The sequence below is a fragment of the Micropterus salmoides genome, unplaced genomic scaffold (assembly GCF_014851395.1).
Source record: "Micropterus salmoides isolate LMB-PRFRI ecotype aquatic unplaced genomic scaffold, ASM1485139v1 Ms_hic_scaffold_3, whole genome shotgun sequence".
NCBI classification, from domain to species: domain Eukaryota; kingdom Metazoa; phylum Chordata; class Actinopteri; order Centrarchiformes; family Centrarchidae; genus Micropterus; species Micropterus salmoides.
Genome location: NW_024042261.1, coordinates 4,022,734 through 4,044,289, shown reverse-complemented (window position 1 = coordinate 4,044,289; position 21,556 = coordinate 4,022,734). Strand labels below are relative to the sequence as shown.

General features: G+C 42.7%; 1 protein-coding gene across 1 annotated transcript in view; it reads right to left on the bottom strand.

The window, feature by feature from the left end:
- Positions 1–252: 252 nt before the first annotated feature.
- mtnr1ba (melatonin receptor type 1Ba) overlaps positions 253–21,556 on the bottom strand; it is a 55,635-nt gene continuing 34,331 nt past the window's right edge. The window contains exons 2-3 of the mRNA XM_038692400.1: positions 17,360–17,478; positions 253–2,447 (exon numbers count right to left, since the gene is read on the bottom strand). Coding sequence (XP_038548328.1) covers positions 1,698–2,447; positions 17,360–17,478 — 869 coding nt within the window. The 3' untranslated portion in view covers positions 253–1,697. The remainder of the gene's footprint in view (positions 2,448–17,359; positions 17,479–21,556) is intronic.

Here is a 21,556-nt window from a genome sequence, read left to right as displayed (position 1 = left end):
TAAGGCATCCACTAGTTACAAAGTGATAGACATATTTTAGGGATTCATCATGCTGTAGTGCCTTTACATATAGTTATATTAAAAGAAAAAGAAAAAAATTGAATACTTTTGTCTGGTAGGACTTAAAGATGCAATAACTACTGTTTTACAATACACCTTTAAATAAATGTTGTGTGGCAAAACACTTAGCACGTTAGTACATTACTAATTCAGTACTAAACTCCAGAAGGATAATGAAGCCTATGTGTGGAATTTCAGACAACCATCATGGAATTCATGATGTGAAGCACCTACATTACTAATTTCTTGGCGTCTTCACTTTCCTATACATATTGGCCAAACGCAGAAGGGGCAGGCAGCCAGGTGTGACATGCTGCACCTCCAGTCACCAGTCCGTCAAGCTCCTGAACATGATACATAAGACACTTCAATACATGTTTAGGGCTCATCATCAGACTAAAAATGTGAAAATCACATGAAAAAAATCAATGATGCAAAAATCAGCATGAAAATCTAATAATAGCAAGGATAAAATACAAGGTAGGGGCCCCTAAATGCTCAAACTTTTCCTGTGTTTTACCTAGAGAAACCAGGATCTAAGTCTAGTTGCTGGCCCAATAAGGGCCATGTTCTGGAGGTACTACTTTCTAAAGACTAACAGGGTGGAGGTTGTAGCACTGAACATTGCTGCTTAGTCAAACAAAACAAAACTTAGAGGTAAATACCACCAAGACACAGCAGAGTTTTCAGTCTCTTACGGCATCTGCAGGTCTCTTTTGCATTCATTTGTTACTTTCATTTAAACATCAGTGTCACGGAGCCATAAGTTACAAAGGACATGACAAATGTGTTGTTGTTTTGTCCTGTTTAAAAACTGTTTCAAACTCCACTGTCGCCTAATTTTGCCAAATCTGTGCTGTTTTCAGAGGGGTACAAAAGCAAACAGGAAAGGCCAAAAGAGACTTCAGTTACAGAGTCAGGTCCCCATAAATTATGTGTTTTTAACAATACTAGCATCAAAGTCTGACCTGCAATCAGAGATGCCACACGTCCATCCACCACCTTAACCTTTACACCCTCACTCTTGCAGGTCACACTGCTTCTTGAAATGGTACTGAATAATAGCATTGGATGTAAATTGTGCACTTCAGATGTAAACTATGAAATGTTAACTGAATTCCCAGTGAGACAAAAGCGAGCGTTTTAGGCCAGTAATTGTCAAAATGTTATGCTCTGAACTAAAATGTTAGACAAATAAACTGACTTTTAGTCCTAGGGCAAGATTTAGCAGGGGATCAAATCAATGGATTAATGGATTGTGTTTTTCCTGCAACATGCTATCACTGATGATCACTCTATTAGTGGAAATTTATTTTGAGGTGTACTTACCATCATCTGTGGAGATTTACTGTATACTTAGCTGAGCAATGAAGGTATGAAAATATAAAATCCAGGTTAAAATCAATTTTAGAGCAACTAATATTTTAAAAAGAATGTTTCAGATTAACTCAGTACAAACTGAAATTGGTGAGCCTTAGCACTATAAAAAAATAGATAACACAACTATAGTAGTCAATTTGCCTCTTTTCAATCTGATCAACACTCACTGTTTCTCTCCATCTGTATCTAAATGATGGCACTACACAAGTGAAAAATGAGGAGGAGGAACAAGGAGATGAAAGAAGAGGAAAACAGCGTCATAAAGTTTCTCCTTTTACTTGGTCGTTGTTATTGAGTCCTGGCGAGGGTTTACTTTTGATGCCCTCAGTACACCCCCGTGATGTCTCCTGGAAGAAGAGGTGTGGCATCCACAAAGACATAACGATCCGTTTATACTCCCTCCGAAAATTCTGGTTTAACAGGCCGTAGATAATGGCATTAAGGCAACTGTTGAAGTAAGCCATGAAGTAGCTGACCACAAAGAGCCACTCAGGAATGCGAGGCGCCACTGTTTCAGGGTTGATAGCAACAGCTAGCCCAATAAAATTGAGTGGTGCCCAACAAATTGAAAACAGCACGAACACCACAAACATGGTGATAAAGTTCCTCAAGTCACTCGACTTGATGCGAGGGCAGGTCTCAGACTTTACCTTCCGCCTCACTTGGATGACCAGGATCCAGATGCGCAGGTAGCAGAAGGTGACCACAGCAATGGGCACAAAGAAATGGATGACTACCACTATGATGGTGTAGGATGTGCTGACTGTCTGTGCAAATGTGCATGAATAGATTCGTGGGTCATACTGCAGCGAGCCGACAAAGAAGTTGGGCACAATGGCTATGACTGTTAGCAGCCAGATAAGTGCCACCAGCAGCAACGTGTTGCGATAGCTGTACAGTTTGTCATAGCTAAAGCTGTGGCAGATGTAACAGTAGCGGTTGATGGCAATGCCTGTTATGTTGAAGATGGAGCCAATGACACTCAAGCCCATCAGGAAGCCACTCACCTGGGAGAGACAGAGAAAGAGTTGTTGTAATAAATTACAGCACCAAATAATGGGAACATTTGGGTTTTTTTGTACAAATTAACAGTAGATGTTTCATGGAGAAAAATAAAAATTCAATAAAGAGTAGGTTCATGAGATATAGTTCCATCATTCCAAGATGAAGCTGCATATAGCTGCTTCGGCATTAGGTGTGCTGTTTTGTTTTCTGTTTGTGTTTTAATTACATTTGCGCCTGTTCAACTGTCCCAGAGTACTTTCACCAGAGAAGAGCTCATGAACATCAAAGGAACAACTCCAGCGGATTTATTTCCCACTTTTCTGCATCATTAGTGGAATTATTGGACATTTTGGTGAAAGGGACACTCGCTGTTGTTTGGGCTGTGAAGCACCATAGGAGAGGGAAACGAGCCTGGGTCCCTTGTGCATTTCTTCCGGTATGGACTCCTCACATCGCTACCGGCAATATTTCTCTCCAACTCACAAACTGGGTGAACTTCACCTACTGGTGGAGAAAAACAGAGACGTTTATTAATCTTCTGTTCTGTGCTTCACAAAGACATGGTTGTGTGGACTGATACAGGACACTGCGCTGCAGCTGGCTTCCAACTCTACAAAGCGGACCACAACACAGAACTCTCCAGCAAAACGAAAGGTGAAGGTGTCTGTTTATATATCAGTAGCGGCTGGTATACAGACATGACAGTGATTCAGCAACACTTGTTTTCTTGATCTGGAATATTTTATCATTAACTGTATCATTTTATTCTTCTCATGAGTTTGCTTCATTCACTCTGGTTGGTGTTTACATTTCACCGCAGGCCAATGTGCACGGCGCATGCTTGCCGACCGGTGTGTGGAGCAGACAAACCCGGACTCCCATGTTATTGTTTTTGGTGACTTTAACAAGGGAAATCTCAGCCAAGAACTCCTAAAATACAGACAGTTTTTCAAATGTCCAAGAGAGGAGAAATTTTTGGATCACTGTTACACCACAATAAGCAGTGCCTATCATGCCGTCTGGGTCACTCTGACCATGTCATGGTCCATTTGATTCCTGCATACAGGTAGAAACTAAAGCTCTGCAAACCTGTGGTGAAGACATCAAGGCAGTGGACCAGTGTGGAGGACCTTCAGGCGTGTTTGGACTGCACTGACTGGGATGTTTTCAGGACTGGATGAGTTTACTGATGTTTGTGACATCCAACATCAGTTTCTGCAAGGACAGCTGTGTACCATCACGCACCAGGGTAAGTTAAAACAATGACAAACGCTGGTTCACAGCCAAACTCAGCTAAGGTTGGAAAAGGAGGAGGCATTTAGGAGTGGAGACAGGGCATTAAAGTACAGGTTTAGCAAGGAGGTGAGAAAAGCTAAACGATATTACTCAGAGAGACTAAAACACCAGTTCTCTGCAAATGACGCCACTTCACAAACTACAAACCCAAAGCCCCCAAATCCATCAATGACTCTCGCCCGGCAACTTAGCTGAATCAGTTCAACTGCCGCTTTGAGAGACAATTGTCCACCATCCCCTCGTCCCTCTCCTCAGAGGGGGTCAGCTCCACCCCCTACCCCCTCTCTCCATCTCAGAGAGGAATATCAACAGACTATTCAAGAGGCTGAAACCCCGCTAAGCATCTGTGCCGAACTCTGTCTCCCCGTCCACCCTGAAGCACTGTGCTGAAGCTGTCTCCGGTGTTCACAGACATATTTAACACCTCACTGGAGACATGCCTTGTGCCAGCCTGCTTCAAAGCCTCAACCATCATCCCTGTCCCCAAAAAAACACAAGGACCACAGGACTAAATGACTACATGTCGCCCTGACCTCTGTGGTAATGAAGTCTTTTTAGCACCTTGTGTTGTCCCACCTTAAATCACAGACCCACTTTTGGACCCCCTGCAGTTTGCCTACAGAGCCAACAGATCTGTAGACGACGCATGGCCCTTCACTTCATTCTCCAGCACCTGGACTCCCCAGGAACCTATGCCAGGATCCTGTTTGTGGATTTCAGCTCTGCTTTCAATACCATCATCCTAACCCTGTTGCAGGACAAGCTCTCTCAGGTGAACGTGCCTGACTCCACCTGCAGGTGGATCACTGACTTCCCGACGGACAGGAAGCAGCACGTGAAGCTGGAAGAACATATCTCTGACTCCAGGACCGTCAGCATCGGTTCACCACAAGGCTGCGTTCTTTTCACTCTGCTCTTCTCCCTGTACACCAGCAGCTGCACCTCCAGTCACCAGTCCATCAAGCTCCTGAAGTTTGCTGATGACACCACCCTCACTGGGCTCATCTCAAGTGGGGATGAATCTGCCTACAAGTGTGAGATTAACCATCTGGTGACCTGGTGCAGCCAGAACAGTCTGGAGCTCAACGCTCTGAAGACAGTGAAGATGGCAATAGACTTCAGAAAGAGCCCATCCCTCCCCTCCCCCATCATCCTGTGTGACTCCCCAGTCAGCACTGTGGACTCCTTCTGCTTCCTGGCCACCATCATCTCCCAGGACCTCAAGTGGGAGCTGAACATCACCTACCTTACCAAGAAGGCCCAGCAGAAGATGTATTTCCTGCGGTAGTTGAAGAAGTTAAGCCTGCCAAAGACAATGATGGTGCACTTATACACCGCCATCATTGAGTCCATCCGCACGTCCTCCATCACCATCTGGTATGCTGCTGCCACTGCCAGGGACAAAGGCAGGCAGCATACCATTTGCTCTGAAGAGAATGCGATTGGCTGTAATCTTCCATCTCTTCAAGACCTGTACACCTCCAGGACTCTGAGGCGAGCAGGAAAGATTGCAGCTGACCCCTCCCATCCCGGTTACAAACTGTTTCAGACTCTCCCCTCTTTGGTCCATCAGAACCAAAACCTGTCGCTACAAAAAAAGCTTCTTCCCTTCTGCAGCTAGCCTTATTAAGAAGACCCAGGGCCCCAACTGTCACCCCCCTTCCCTCTCAAATACTGTATATTTTTATACATGTAAAAATTATTTCATTTCACATCATTACACAAACCCTAAAACCCTAAAAGACTTAGTCTGGCCTACAGTGGACTTTATTCAAATGCAATGAGTGAAACAGCGCCCCCTGTCTATTGCATTTACATGTCCATATCCTCATGGTCTTTTAGGTCAAAATTAAAATTAAAATGCCATTTTCCAAATATGTGGCAATGAAAATGAGAACAGCTTTTGACATTGCATTTTCAAAGATTTACTCTGCTCTATAGTGGACTTTATGCAATGAGTTAAACAGCGCTCCCAGTCTATTGCATTGCATTTACATTTTACAAGCAGCTTTCCAAGGGACACAATGCAAATGAAAAGGCAGTCTGTCAGTCCTCTCATCAAGGCAGGTCCTCAGTTAAGATGTCACTTTCTCTTCAGTAGGAAGGCCACTTCAGGTTCTCACACATTGCACAAAAGGCAAAAGGAATATAAATAAAGATAGAAAGTTGGAATATAAAGAAGTATGTAAATATCACAGTAAAAATATAAAATAAAAGAAATATAAAGGAGTGTGAATTTGTACAATATTTACAAAGTTAAAGGAATTGTCATGATAAAGTATTTACATAAATAAAGGAATTATTGTGGTGAACAGTAATAATATTAGCAGCAGAACTGCAGCAGAGAGTATTGCACATTAAGTATTTAAGCAGGTATTATTGCACAAAAGAACTGATGACAATGTCCAGTTTAAAACTAAGTATCTTAAAACTAAGTATCAGTTTCAGACACTTAGAGGGAGGAGGTATAAAGTTTGATGGCCACAGGCAGGAAGGACTTCCTGTGGTGCTCTGTGCTGCATTTTGGGGGAATAAGTCTTGCACTGTAAGTGTTCTTGTGTTTGAGCAGCACGTCTTGGAGTGGGTACGACACATTGTCCAAGATGACATATAGCTTAGACAGCATCTTCCTCTCTGACACCACCGACAGAGAGTCCAGCTCCAACATCACTGGCCTTGTGGATCAGTTTGTTCAGTTTGTTAGCATTCGCTACCCTTAGTTTGCTGCCCCAGCATGCAACAGCAAACAAGACAACACTGGCCACACAGACTCATAAAACATCCTCAGCATCGTCCTGCAGATGTTGAAGGACCTCAGCCTCCTCAGAAAATAGAGACGTCTTTGACCCTACCTGTAGAGGGCTTGAGTGTTCTCCAGTCCAGTTTATTGTCCATGTGCATTCCCAGGTATTTGTAATCCTCCACAATGTCCACAGGGACCCCCTGGATGGAAACAGGGGTCACTGGTGCCTTTGCTCTCCTTAGATCCACAACCAGCTCCTTAGTCTTTGTCACATTGAGCTGTAGATGGTTCTGCTCGCACCATGTGACAAAGACCACCCCCACCGCAGCTCTGTGCTCAGCCTCGTCACCCTTGCTGATACATCCAACCACAGCAGAGTCATCAAAAAAGTTCTGAAGATGGCAGGACTCTGTGTGGTGGTTGAAGTCTGTGGTGTAGATGTTAAAGAGGAAGGGAGAGAGGATCGTTGCATGCAGGGCCCCAATGTTGTTGACCACGCTGTCTGAGCTTCTCACCTAGCAGAACCGGCCAGATGGTGTTGAGGGCACTGGAGAAGTAAAAAAAAATGACCCTCACAGTGCTCGACTGCTTGTTTTGGAGCCTGTGTCTGGATCTGCTGACGTATTGCGGTAAGCGTGTCGACTCATTTCCGTTTCCGGTGCTTGTGTGTTGGTACCGTGTTGTGCTGCTCTCGCTAAATAACAGTTACATTTGTTTGATTACAGCGACCAACTGTTCGCTAAACACTTATTATCCTGGGTGACTGTCCGAAGGAGGAATAGTCGTAAGCATTTAAAGTCCACGGGGCATCATCAACCTGTTCACGTTTCTAACAGATTTTCCCCACTCAGCGACACACCCGCTGAGAAACCAACTCTGATCATTGGCAGCTCCATTATGAGAAACGTGAATTTAGCGAAGCCAGCGGCCATAGTTAAGTGCATCCCTGGGGCCAGAGCGGGCGACATTGAGTCTTATTTGAAACTGCTGGCTAAGGATAAACGTAAATACAGTAAGATTGTTATTCACGTCGGCGGTAATGACTCCCGGTTACGCCAATCGGAGGTCACTAAGATTAATGTTGAGTCGGTGTGTACATATGCAAAAACAATGTTGGACACCGTAGTTTTCTCTGGACCCCTGCCAAATCTGACCAGTGATGACATGTATAGCCGCATGTCGTCATTCCGCCGCTGGTTGTCGAGGTGGTGTCCAGCAAACGATGTGGGCTTTGTTGATCATTGGCAGACTTTCTGGGGAAGACCTGGTCTGATCCGGAGAGACGGCATCCATCCCACTTGGGAAGGAGCAGCTCTCATTTCTAGAAATCTGGCCAAGTTTATTAGTGGACCAAATCCATGACAACCCAGAGTTGAGACCAGGAGGCAGAGTCGCAGTTTAACACACTTCTCTGCCCTTCTTTTTCAGCAGTTACCCACCCAAAACCCTACGCAGAGTCGCAGTCTAACACACTTCTCTGCTCCTCCATTTCAGGAGTTACTTAGTGAAAATCCTATAGTGACGGTGTCTGCCCCCCGACCATCGAAATTATTTAAAAAGGTAAACAGAAGAGGAGCTGTGCATAAAAACTTCATAAAAATTAAAACCACAAGAGCAATAATGCAAACGAATAGGAGAGTTAAATGTGGACTCTTAAACATCAGATCTCTCTCTTCTAAAGGTGTACTAGTAAATGAACTAATATCAGATTATGATATTGATTTATTTTGTCTTACTGAAACCTGGCTGGGTGATGGAGAATATGTATAAGCCTAAATGAATCCACCCCTCCCAGTCATATTAATACTCACATTCCTCGAGGCACAGGCAGAGGAGGTGGAGTTGCAGCTATCTTCGACTCTAGCCTACTAATCAGCTCTAAACCTAAACTAAACTATAACTCATTTGAAAGTCTTGTTCTTAGTCTTTCGCACCCAAGTTGGAAATCACTGCAACCAATTCTTTTTGTTATAGTGTACCGAGCACCTGGCCCGTATTCTGAATTCTTATCTGAATTTGCAGAGTTTTTGTCAACTTTAGTCTGTAAAACTGACAAAGTTATTATTGTAGGGGATTTTAATATTCATGTGGACGTTGAGAATGACAGCTTCAGTACTGCGTTTATCTCTTTGTTAGATTCCATCGGCTTCTCTCAGAGTGTTCATGAACCGACTCACTGTTTTAACCACACCCTCGACCTTGTTTTGGTGTATGGTATTGAAATTGAACATTTAGTGGTGTTCCCACAGAATCCCTCTTTATCCGACCACTGTTTGATAACTTTTGAGTTTGTATTGCTGAACTACTCGCCATTGGGCAAAAATTTCTATACAAGATGTCTGTCTGATAGTGCTATAGCTAAATTTAAGGATGCGATTCCATCAGCTCTAAATACATTATCTAGTCACAAAGGAACGGAGGACTCCTATGCTAATTTCAGTCCCTCCCAAATCGATCATCTTGTTGATAGTGCTGCAGACTCGCTGCGAATGACACTCGACTCTGTAGCCCCTCTAAAAAAGAAAATACTAAAACAAAGACGGTTAGCTCCATGGTATAATACTGAAACTCGCAAATTAAAGCAAATATCACGGAAACTTGAGAGGAATTGGCGTTCCACCAATGTGGAAAATTCTCGTTTAATTTGGCAAGATAGTCTTAAAACTTATAGGAAGGCCCTCCGTAATGCCAGAGCAGCGTACTACTCTTCATTAATAGAGGAAAATAGGAACAACCCCAGGTTTCTTTTCAGCAATGTAGCCAGGCTGATCACAGCTCTATTGAGCCAAGTATTCCCATAGCTCTCAGTAGTTACGATTTCATGAGCTTCTTTAATGACAAAATTCTAGCTATTAGAAACAAAATTCACCAAGACCTGCCCTCAATTGGCACCGACTTATCTCTTAACTCAGGAACCTTAGAAACAGCTGTAGAACCAGATACATGTTTAGACTGTTTTGCTTCCCTCAATCTTTACCAACTAACTTCAATAATTTCTTCATCTAAACCATCAACCTGCCTCTTAGACCCCATCCTGACTAGGCTGCTTAAAGATGTTTTACCCTTAGTCAGCACCTCTATACTAGATATGATCAATCTATCTTTATCAACAGGCTATGTACCATAGTACTTTCAAGTAGCTGTAATTAAACCTCTTCTGAAAAAGCCCAAACTTGATCTGGATGTTTTAGCCAACTATAGACCTATATCTAACCTTCCATTTCTCTCTAAGGTTCTGGAGAAAGCAGTTGCTAAACAGCTGTGTGACTTTCTACAGAGCAATAGTTTATTTGAGGATTTTCGGTCAGGATTTAGAGCTCATCATAGCACAGAGACAGCACTGGTGAAAATTACTAATGACCTCCTTATTGCATCAGACAAAGGACTTGTCTCTGTACTGGTTTTATTAGATTTTAGTGCTGCATTTGATACCATTGACCATCAGATCCTATTGCAGAGACTGGAATATTTCATTGGCATTAAAGGAACCGCTCTAAGCTGGTTTAAGTCCTATTTATCAGATTGATTTCAGTTTGTACATGTTAATGATGAGTCCTCCATGCACGCCAAAGTTACTCATGGAGTTTCTCAAGGATCTGTCCTTGGACCAATCCTCTTCACTTTATATATGCTTCCTTTAGGCAATATTATCAGGAAACATTCCATAAGCTTTCATTGTTATGCAGATGATACTCAGTTATATCTATCGATCAAGCCAGATGAAACTCATCAGTTAGCTAAACTTCAAATGTGCCTTCAGGATGTTAAAACCTGGATGACCTGTAAAGTTATTGCTCTGGGGCCTAAGCACCTCCGTGATGCATTATCTAAAGATATAGTTTCCCTGGATGGCATCGCCTTGGCCTCCAGCACCACTGTGAGGAATCTTGGAGTTATCTTTGATCAGGACATGTCGTTTAAGTCTCACATTAAGCAAATTTCAAGGACCGCCTTTTTTCACCTACGTAATATTGCGAAAATCAGGAACATCCTGTCTAAAAATGATGCAGAAAAACTAGTCCATGCATTTGTTACTTCTAGGCTGGATTACTGCAATTCCTTATTATCAGGCTGTTTGAAAAAGTCCATTAAGACTCTTCAGCTGATCCAGAATGCTGCAGCACGTGTTCTGACAGGAACCAGGAAAAGAGATCACATTTCTCCTGTTTTAGCTTCTTTGCATTGGCTTCCAGTAAAATCCAGAATAGAATTTAAAATCATTCTTCTTACCTACAAAGCTCTCAATGGTCAGGCACCATCTTATCTTAAAGAGCTCATAGTACCTTACTACCCCACCACTGCGCTCCCAGAATGCAGGGTTACTTGTGGTTCCTAGAGTCTCCAAAAGTAGACTAGGAGCCAGAGCGTTCAGCTATCAAGCTCCTCTCCTGTGGAACCAGGTTCCAGTTTGGGTTCAGGAGGCAGACACCATCTCCACATTTAAGAGTAGGCTTAAGACATTCCTCTTTGATAAAGCTTATAGTTAGGGCTGGCTCAGGTAGTCCTGAACCATCCCTTAGTTATGCTGCTATAGGCCTAGACTGCCGGGGGATTTCCCATGATGCACTGAGCTCCTCTCTCCTCTACTTTCTCTCCCTCTGTATGCAACCTTATCCCATTATTGCATGTTACTAACACAACTTCTCCCCTTTCTGGTAGTCTTGTGCTTTCTCGTCCCTCTCCTCTCTCCTCCTATCACTTCCTGCAGGTTTTGTGGCTCTGGAGCTGTGGAGTCCGGATCTGTGGCTGCGGGTCACCTGCTGCCCATGTGTTCCTGCTCGACTCCCTCTACTGCAACGACTATTGTTGCTAGTCTTATTGTTATTATTGTTATTATAATCATTAACATTACGATGGTTACCATTAACACTATTATAAATATCTGTACCATTTTTCATTTAGTCTATAGCAACATTACCTTCACTGTCTGTACCTCTGTGTGTAGGCTGCCTCCCTCCCCTCTCTCTCTCCTTACATCCCTCTCTCTCTCTCTCTCTCTCACCAAAGGAAGTTTTTCCTTGCCTCTGTCGCCTAGTGCTTGCTCTTGGTGGGAACTGTTGGGCTTCTGTAAATATCATCACAGAGTATGGTCTAGACCTGCTCTTTTATGAAAAGCGCTGTGAGATAACTGTTGTTGTGATTTGGCGCTATATAAATAAAATTGAATTGAATTGAATTGAAATTGTCAAGGTCCTGGTCGGGGGACAGTGAGGAGGAGGAGGAGGGTGGAGTAGTGGGGTTGGAGGTGTTAGCTGAGTTAGTGTGGGGATGGGCTAGAGCCAGTGAGTCAAATCAGTTCATTGGCCCTGTCCAAGCTGTCTTCTACTCCTCTGCTGCCAGTCGGTCTGAAGCCAGTGATGTTCCTCATCCCGCTCAAAGCTCATGTTATTCTCCTAGAGCTCCAGCTTCCTCCTATACTTCTCCTTAGCCTCCCTGATCTTCACCTTCAGGTCCCCCCTCATATTGGCCTACTTGTGTGTAGGTGTGTCCGTCATTCTGCAATTACATCCCCAAACGCTAGTTGGCGGTGGAATTTCTATGTTCCGGGTCCACTGTGTTTCTTCGCCGCCACTGTTATTGTTGTAGTAAGCAATGGCTACTGAAACAAAGCGGATTATGTTGGAGTTGGAGCTGATCAATGTTGAACAGCAGCTACTTCTACTGAAATTACTAAAACGCAGAAACGAGAGAAGTCGTCGGAGAAGATCGTATGTACGACTGTTGAACCGATTGAGGCAGACGAAGGGTGAATTTTCTGTGCTGGTTTGGCCACTGAGAGACATTGACGAGGAAATGCATTTCAGATATTTTCGGATGTCTGCAGTTCAACGATTTAGTTAATCGTGTGCAGCCATTGATTGTACATCAGTCTACGCACAGTATACCTGTGGACATCAGACAGAGACTGGCAGTCACCCTTCGAATTTTAGCTTCAGGTGGAAGCCAGCAGGCCGTTGCAGCTAGCTACAAACTGTCATCAAGCACAGTGTCTTCCATAATGTTGGAGGTCTGTATAGCGTTATGGGAAGCACTGCAGCCAGAGTTCCTTCCCTGCCCTTCAGTTGCCCAATGGGAAGCTATTGCAGATTTTTGGTGACTATGGAACTGTCCGAACTGTGTCGGCAGCGTAGATGGAAAGCATGTTAACATAAAGGCACCACCGCACGCCGGGAGCGGCTACTTCAACTACAAGGGTGCACGCTCCATTGTTCTGATGGCTACCTGCGATGCTAGATATCGCTTTACCATGGTGGATGTCGGGGGTTATGGACGGGAAAGTGATGGTGGTATCTTCAGGGAGAGCTGATTTGGTTCTATGCTTCTTGAACACAAACTGATCCTGCCCCCACCAGCCAATCTTCCAGGAACAGGAGTACCACTTCCACACGTCATTGTTGGTGATGCTGCATTCCCCCCTGCACAACAACCTCATGTGTCCCTTTCCAGGTATGTCACAGACAAAAGTGATTTTATGTAGTAGTACTGTACTTCGTGTGTGTGTGTGTGTGTGTGTGTGTGTGTGTGTGTGTGTGTGTGTGTGTGTAGTTTTAAAATCACATTAGTGTTCTTTATTTTCAACTCAACAACACAGCACCACAGCAGAAAGAACAAATGATGAAAACAGAACAGAAACAGAAGTGCAAACTAAATGCAAAAGTCACAAACTGTATACAAATGTGCAAACCGTATACTACTAGAGCCATAAAGAAGAACTGTTATTGTTATACTATATTAGACACACTTTTTACAAAAGGCACTATGTACAAATGAAAGTGGATACAGTGCAAAGTATGCTATAGTCCACATTTCAGGGAATGTTCATTGAGGTTGCTGCCGCTCAAACAGGAGCTTGTACACATCAAACATAGCCTGTGGCCTGTGCTCCTCTGGCAGTCTCTGCAGTGTGACCAAACCTGGCACTCTCATTGTTGCCCTTGGTAAGTGTTTTTTGTAACTCCAACCGCCGTGCTTCCAACTCGACAATTTGCTTTTGGATGCTACAGTCCTCTTGGTCCTTCCTCTTCCTTTTCTGTTGCATCCTTGGGCTAGGGGACAGAGAAGATGGCTGGGGGGATAGAGGAGATGGCTGGGGGACAGAGGAGTTGGCCGGGGAGACAGAGGAGTGTGGTGGTGGTGGGGCTGCTGATCATCATTGCTGGATGACTCGCTGCTAGATGAACTGCCAGCTGGTTGATGAACTATGTCTGCTGTAGGTCCCGCAGCAGCTGCAGAGGAGCTTGAGTTGCTTGAATCGCTCCCATCCTGCAATTATTTCAGAAATAAGTATTTTTAGTTAGTCTTGCCATTTATACCATCACACAGGGGATGCATTCGGTGCACATATACAGAAATGCAGAGCAAATGATATGGATAATGTCTCGTAGCATTTCCGGTAGCAAAGGGCTGTGGTAGTGTTGCTAGCTTGTTAGCTAGCCTAAACGCAATGCAGAGGTTTACAACACAAAAGACACGCTATATTTACCTTATCGTTGTAATTTGACTCCATTTCCCGGGGCTTCACATCCGCCTGGGTCTCCACTCTTCGTAGTGAGTTTTTTGCGGAGGCGAACGTACTTGTCCCTCCAGTTCTTCCATCTCCTCACACATTCCGCCACCTCCAAACTCACATTCGAGGAAATTTCTCTGCACGAATTTGTTGCCATCTGTCTTTGTAATTTACCAAAGACGAATCGTGCAAATGCGTGTACTTCCTGATTTCCTCCACCAAACACTCCTCGACTTGATCCATGTTGTTTGTTTTCTTCACTGACAGAAGATCAACTGAAATTGAAAAGGCGAAGAAGAAATACAGACCGAAAATGCTACCAAGCCGACCAATCACAGAGCTTACGGTCGCGTCGACTCAATGCATAGTTACATTTTGGAGGAGGTGCACGTCAGGCGATGGCGTAGTCTCTGCGTAGCCCCGTAGCCTACGCCGTCACCTATGCCGTCGATTTGACACAGAAGTATAAATTGCACTTAAGCCCTCCTCTTAGCATTCAGGATGTCCTTGATGTCCTTTGTTGGGACAGTGCAGTCCACACAGAAGTTGATGTAGATACACTCAGTAAGCCATCAATGTCCTCTCCATGTGGCTCACAGAGTGCATCCCAGTCTGTTACCTCGAAACGTCCCTGAAGTGTCTCATAGGCAGAGGGCGGAATGTAAACAGCTACAGCGATGGCATGTGAAATTTCCCGTGGAAGATAATATGGTCAGAGTCCCACAGCAAGCAGTTCAATGTCCGGGCTACAGATACGCTGTTTAACTGTAATGTGACGGGGATTACACCATCTGTTGTTAACTAGAACGGAAAGCCCCCCGCCTTTACGCTTACCGCTCTCGGTGCAATCTCTGTCGGACCGAACAGTCTGAAAGCAGTCGATGGAGAGGTTGTGGTCAGGAATATCCAAGTGTAGCCAAGTCTCTGCGAAGCACATTAAACTCCAGGCTAACGCTGTTAGCTCGTCCATCTTATTACCCAGTGATCTCACGTTGCCCATGATGAGAGAGGGGAGACATGGCTTAAATCTCCTTCTCCTAAGTCTCTGTTGTCTGGACCCCTCTCTCTTCCCACGCCGTTTCGTTCCTCCTCTGCAACCTCTGTGTGTCCTCCTCCAGATCTCGGTGGGGATGTCTGTGGGCCTGGGCGCCCCGGTCGGCTTCAGCGCGATCAGCTGGTCCCAGGTGTAAACAAAGCGGCCATGAAGTTGCTGCGCAACAGTGCCGTGGTTTACCAAAACTCTCTGAACTTCCATGATTACAGCGAGTCTAGTTTAAATTACGTATAGACCAAAAATCACACACATGAGATATAAAAAAGAAAGTTCAAAGTTAGAAGACGACAAACGACGGAGCTACTGCAACCGGCTGCATCCACGTTGCACTACTGCGTATGCGCACTACTGCACAGTAGCTGCAGATACTTTGGTTAGTGAGTACATAGAAAGGGAAGGGAGGAGGAAGTACATAAGACTTCAGATCAGTAACCTTCAGTTGTGCTGACATGATAACTTACAGCATATCTGTCATTTCTGCCTCATGGTAAGTGCTATGTGTACAGTCCATGTGTATAAAACAAGGGGTGGCTACAGTAATCACTATACTTGTGTTTGTTTGATATGTGTCTTTTTACACATCTTCTGTTTGTTTCATATCTTACTTGACACCCCCACCCTAACAATAACTGTAGGCCTCCATGTTTTCATATGTTGCCTCTCTGCAAATACGTTCTACTTCACTCGAATTTCACCCAAATGTAGGCTACCTGTAAAGACAAACATAAAGACAGTGGATCTTTATGGTGAGAGGTTAAGGCATAGATACTGACCTAACAACATGTCAGAGACATAAATAACGGTTTTGCACAGTTCATAGCTGTAACTGTTATGTACTGTAGCTATGTAGTTGATATGACAGACAGACTAAATGTTCCTGTAACATTAACTGGAACAGAGCTGCAGTATTGTCACTAATACTAGTATTGCAATAATGTGAATGCATTTGTATTATCAAGTTAACGTTTCTTGCATGTACCATGCATCTATCAGGTAAACTTACATAGGCTACTGCAGCAACACATACACGTACGGGCTTAATGTCACAATACACGCTAGAAACAGCTGACATTACAGTTAGCCACATCAGCTGCAGAACATGCTAATGCCAAGTTCAACAGGCAAGTGTTCAAAAAAACAGAAAAGCAAAATAAAAATGGTAAAACTTACAGGTTCCAAGTTTGAAGTCAGTATATCCATCCTTGAGCTGTTCAGTTGATAGATTTCATTTGGTTGTGAAGTTACAGCCTTGTGTTGTGTAATGGTAGATACACAACTGAACCATGAGAACCTGAATTGGCCTTCCAACTGAAGAGGGAGTGAGTAACTGAGGACCCGCCTTGATGAGAGGACTGACAGATTGCATTTTCATAGTGTCCCTTGAAAGCTGCTTGTGAACGTAAATGCAATGCAATAGACTGGGGGTGCTGTTTCACTAATTGCATTTGAATAAAGTCCACTACAGAGCAGAGTCATTGAAAATGCAATGTCAAATGCTGTTCTCATTTTCAATGTCACATAGTTAGAAAATGACATTTTAATTTTGACCTAAAAAGACCATGAGGGCATGGATATGTAAATGCATAAAGGCACTGTTCACTCATTGCATTTGAATAAAGTCCACTATAGAGCAAGTAAGTAAGAGAGTAAGTCTTTGAAAATAAAATGTCAGATGCTGTTCTCATTTTCATTTTAATATGGTCCTAGAATGCTCACACAAGTATGTGAAAATGGAAATTGGATGATTGCATTTTCATTTTCATGTTTGCATGATAATTTGAAATAAGTCCACTATATGCATATACATTTGTTTTTAATTGTTATTATTTTATACTTTTATATTTGTCATTTTATATTTATATCATCTGTTTATTCCATATTTATATATTTCAACTTTAGCACCTTTTCAACAAAGCAACTTCGTTGTGTGTAAAAATTACTTGGCAATAAAGCTCTTTCTGATTTTTGATTCTGATTCAAACACTGAAGGTAAATATGTTTAATGTGAAGTAAGAGCAGAGTATCAATAAGATGGTAGGGTAAACTTTTGTGAATGCAGAAATAAAACAAAACATCTGCACACAATCTCACAGAGATCTTTGTCAGGCTAAATCTTTGTAAGTAAAACGGTATAGACTAAAATGACCAGCACGTTGAACATGACACTAGAGCTGTAGGGGATCTACAAAAGACTCTGATAAACATTTTGTATCTTTTATTGATAAAATAATTAACATTTTTTGTTTGTTCATGATTGTTATAAAAATAATTTAAGTCACCAAATCAGCATTATAGATATAGAGTTAGGGCTCACCTTGCACTGGGTGTCACCCAGTGACCAGCCGTCATGGAAGATGGCATACAACACCAGAGGATAGGGGTAAAATGCAACCACCAAGTCAGCAAAAGCCAGGCTCACCACAAAGATGTTTCCTGTGAAGGACAGAGGAAGAGGACATGGAGAGGCACGTGAGGCTGTGGTTGAAACTGTATCAACCTTGAGTTTAGCATCAGCAGGTCCATGACGCATGGCCACACCTCACCCATGGTAAGCTTTCCAACAGTGTCAATGAGTCAATAACAGTAACAGAAGCAGCTAGAAAGAAAACACTCCTGGATCTGATCTCCTAACTGTTTAACATATGTACCATCCATTTCCCTTGTTCTGAAATTGATCATATTAGTGAGTATTCTAAATTAAAAGGATTCAACCAGGATATCTTTCAGTGTTTTATTCTTTCCTTATGAGATGACAAAAACATACGTAGGATGTCAGACCAAGATCACTTGTGTAGCAGGCTGTTTATCCTCTGTGCGGCAAAATAATTATGCAGCTTCAGACTGTGGAAACCTGGTGCTCACAGCCCAGTTGCCCATAACTGAACTAAGGACAACATATTTCAGTGAACGACGGTCATATAGTCCTAGTCCTTCAGGATTTGAAAAATTTCTGATGGAGCCCTGCTTTGCAGAAGCAGCGGTAGCAGTCACAGCTAACAGCTGGCTGCTCTCACTCGCATTTACTTTAATAAATGCCCATTCTAGTTATTATTATTTATTTCACAATTTCTTCTGCATCTATCTTCTCCTGTACCGTTTGTCCTACAAACTTTGTTTCAACTTCACTTCAAAATGTAAATTCTTTTCAGGAGATGTATGCTCTTACTTTTACTGCTGATATCTGTAATGGTTGATTTGTAATGGTTGACCCTCTCCAATTCTCTAACTTGCTAAATCATCCTTCCTGTTTGCAGTGTGGACACAAGATAAATATATTTATTTTCTCAGCTACTCAAGCACTAATTAAAAACACCAAAATGATAGCTGAAAAGCTTTTTTTAATCACATGGACTTTTCTATCACTGACAGACACCACATGTCACAACAACAATGACTATGGCCATCTATAGTCATGTGGTGTCCTGAGTCATGTTGAAGACTACTTTAACTTCACCGCCACATCACCGCCACGCTGTTAACTGCAAACTCACAAGTTTACAACACGGCTTCATCAATGTGTTATGGGTTTTCTGGGACAGTTTTGAAGTTGGTATGTCCAACCTGCTAGGAGTAGTACATTAAAACGTAAAACATGTCATTTACTGTTGCCTGCAGGTGGCGGGACATCCCAAATATCAAAACTTCTTGTTATGGCGAATCATCGATTTTTGATGCCACGAAAGTGGTCAACTGGTAATAACCATTTCTACAACTTTTAATCGTAAATGGGTTTAGACTGCACAGTGAAAATTTTAAGTTGATCGGACTAATTCCCTAGGAGGAGTTCGTTAAAGTACGGAGTGTATAAATCGCAAAAAATTACCATTTTATCCAAAGTGGCTGACTTCTTGTTGGGTTTAGGTAATGGCTCCAAGAGGGTTTTTTGTACATCTGGACATGATACACGTACCACAGAAATTACATACACGTCTGGTGAAACTTTGTCCGGGGGCTTCTCTGTAGGCGCTAGCGAGCCATTTTGCCACGGCCATGCGTGAAACCCATAAAATATGAATTTTTTGCCCTGCCTGAATTATGTGCAAACTTTGGAGAGTTTTCAAGTATGTTTGGGCTCCAAAATTGAGGTTACGTTGGCGTACGCCACGCCAAGGGCACACCGTGCCATGAAAACTGACTGTTTGTACAACTTTTAATCGTCAATGGGTGTAGACTGCACAGCAGAAATTTGAAGTAAATTGGACTAATTCCCTAGGAAGAGTTTGTTAAAGTACGGAGTGTGTAAATCGCCAAAAATCCCTTAAATTTCAATAGGGACCTTGCATGAAACATGCTCGGGCCCTAAAAATAATCCCTTCAATTCCAATAGGGACCTTGCATTTTTTCGTGCTCGGGCCCTAATAATTCCTTCAGTTTCAATAGGGACCCCCCCCCCCAAAAAAGCCCACTGTGTTCTGATGGCCAAGATCCTGAAGCAGGATGATTATGCCGTTCAGCAGTAGAGACAAAATAAGCAGGCAAGTTACCATATATGGAAAATTAGATCTGTATGACATCATTAAGAGCCAAGAGTAGAGCTTTGGCCACATGTAACATGAGACATTGTAACATCATAGATGACAGAAAATATAAGAAGCCTAATAAGTTTCCTTTTGTGTGTGTGTGTGTGTGTGTGTGTGTGTGTGTGTGTCTCTGCGCGCCTGCTGGGACACACAGTTATGCTTACATTTGTTCTCCCATGGAGTAAAGTTTAAAGCTCCATGCTTTGAGGGTTCTCTGTATGTGTGTGTGTATTGTGTATTAGTGTGTGTGCGTGTGAGTGTGTGTGTGTGTGTGTGTGTGCGCACATTGTGTCTGTCAGTGTATTAATGTGTGTGTGTATGTGTTCAGTGAAGAGGACACAAACAGGTGTTCAGAAAATAGCTTCAGTCCACCAATCAGAACAGAGGACCCAGTCCTTTGATCTTTAATCAGCTAACTTATGTCACCAAGGTAACCAGCTCTACAATAGAGACAGACAGGAAAATCCTGTCTGTCAAACAAACCTCCATTGAGATAAAACTATAGGTTGTATGGGCAAAATGACCAGCAGCAGCATAAGGCATTTGTGAAAGATGTGATATGTTTTTTGTGTGGATAAAGTAAAAAGAAGTGAGCTCTTCAGAAAGTTAAAAAACTGGTATGTTCTTCTCAGAAATTTTGAGGATAATTTATAATGGCAGCCTATGGAGGAGCTGGCTGGCACTCTTGTCCTTTGGAAGGGCACAGATCTATAAATCCGAGGGATTTGATAAGCACATGTGAGAAACCACAACAAAAATACCTACATTTCTAGTATAAAATTATGCTTGAAGAGTTAAAATTGTGGTCTGGGCAGCGAGTTAAAAATACATTTTTCACCCACTCTAACTTACGCAATACACACCCATTATAAACTAAGAAAAGAGCTCAAAAAAGCATAAAACTTCCACAGCGACAGTGAACAAACCATAAAATATTTCGAAACGCTGAATACATCATTAATAGATTAATTTCTTGTGACCAGTTTACAGTTTAAATCAAGTATGTAGCTGAAAGTATGCTGAACTGGTGAGCTTTCAAATTGGAGTAGGTATGAGGAGGATTTCGATGTCATTCACTTAGAATGGAAAAATTTCCCTGGAAAACCTGGAATATTTTGTAAAGTATTCAAGGTATCAATGACAAAAGTAATAGCACTCCATTCATTCATTGAGCTGGACAACTTGCAGTTTGAACAGAGTTTCTACGTCAAAAGCTGTGGGACTAGTTACGGTCAGCAAAAACATAGGTTAGAAATAACATACAACAACAACATGCTTGCAGCATTCACACCATAAACTGTATGGACGTAGTATCCGTGACGTCACCCGTTGGTTTCTGAAGAGCAGTTATGAATCCCGAATTGGGCTGAGCTGGCCGTCGCCATCTTGGCACTGCGTCACCGCGCGTCACTCCCAGATAACCATAAATGGGCAAGGCAGGTCGTGGGTGGAGCTGAGGTGTAACTGTCCCACTGACGTGGAAAGGCACTTTCTTTCTGTTTACTTTGAGTTTTAAATATTGTCCATATTTGTGTTATAGGTCCATTTAAAAAATATATATGGTTTATGGTTCACATTGTAATAAATTCTACATATATAAGCACTCCCTGTCTTTACTACTTACTGAAAAGCTAATCGTATACCACAAATAAAACATTAAACATTAAAGCTGAACTCTTGCTAAAGAACATCAGTCTAGGACAAGTTGAAAAGTGAAAATACTCCCAACATGTTTCACATGAAATGTTGAAAAGTAATTATGCAGTGTATCTCTGTGTGTGCAGGAGTATTTTTACTTTCTACCTTATACTTTAAGATAAATAAGGAGCCATATACCCAGTACCCATATACTGTATAACAGAGCCTGAAGTTTCTGAAGAATGCCTTGTTTGCTTCTCTGATATAAGTCTAGTTTAGATTAGTTTAGATTGTTATTCACGTCGGCGGTAATGACTCCCGGTTACGCCAATCGGAGGTCACTAAGATTAATG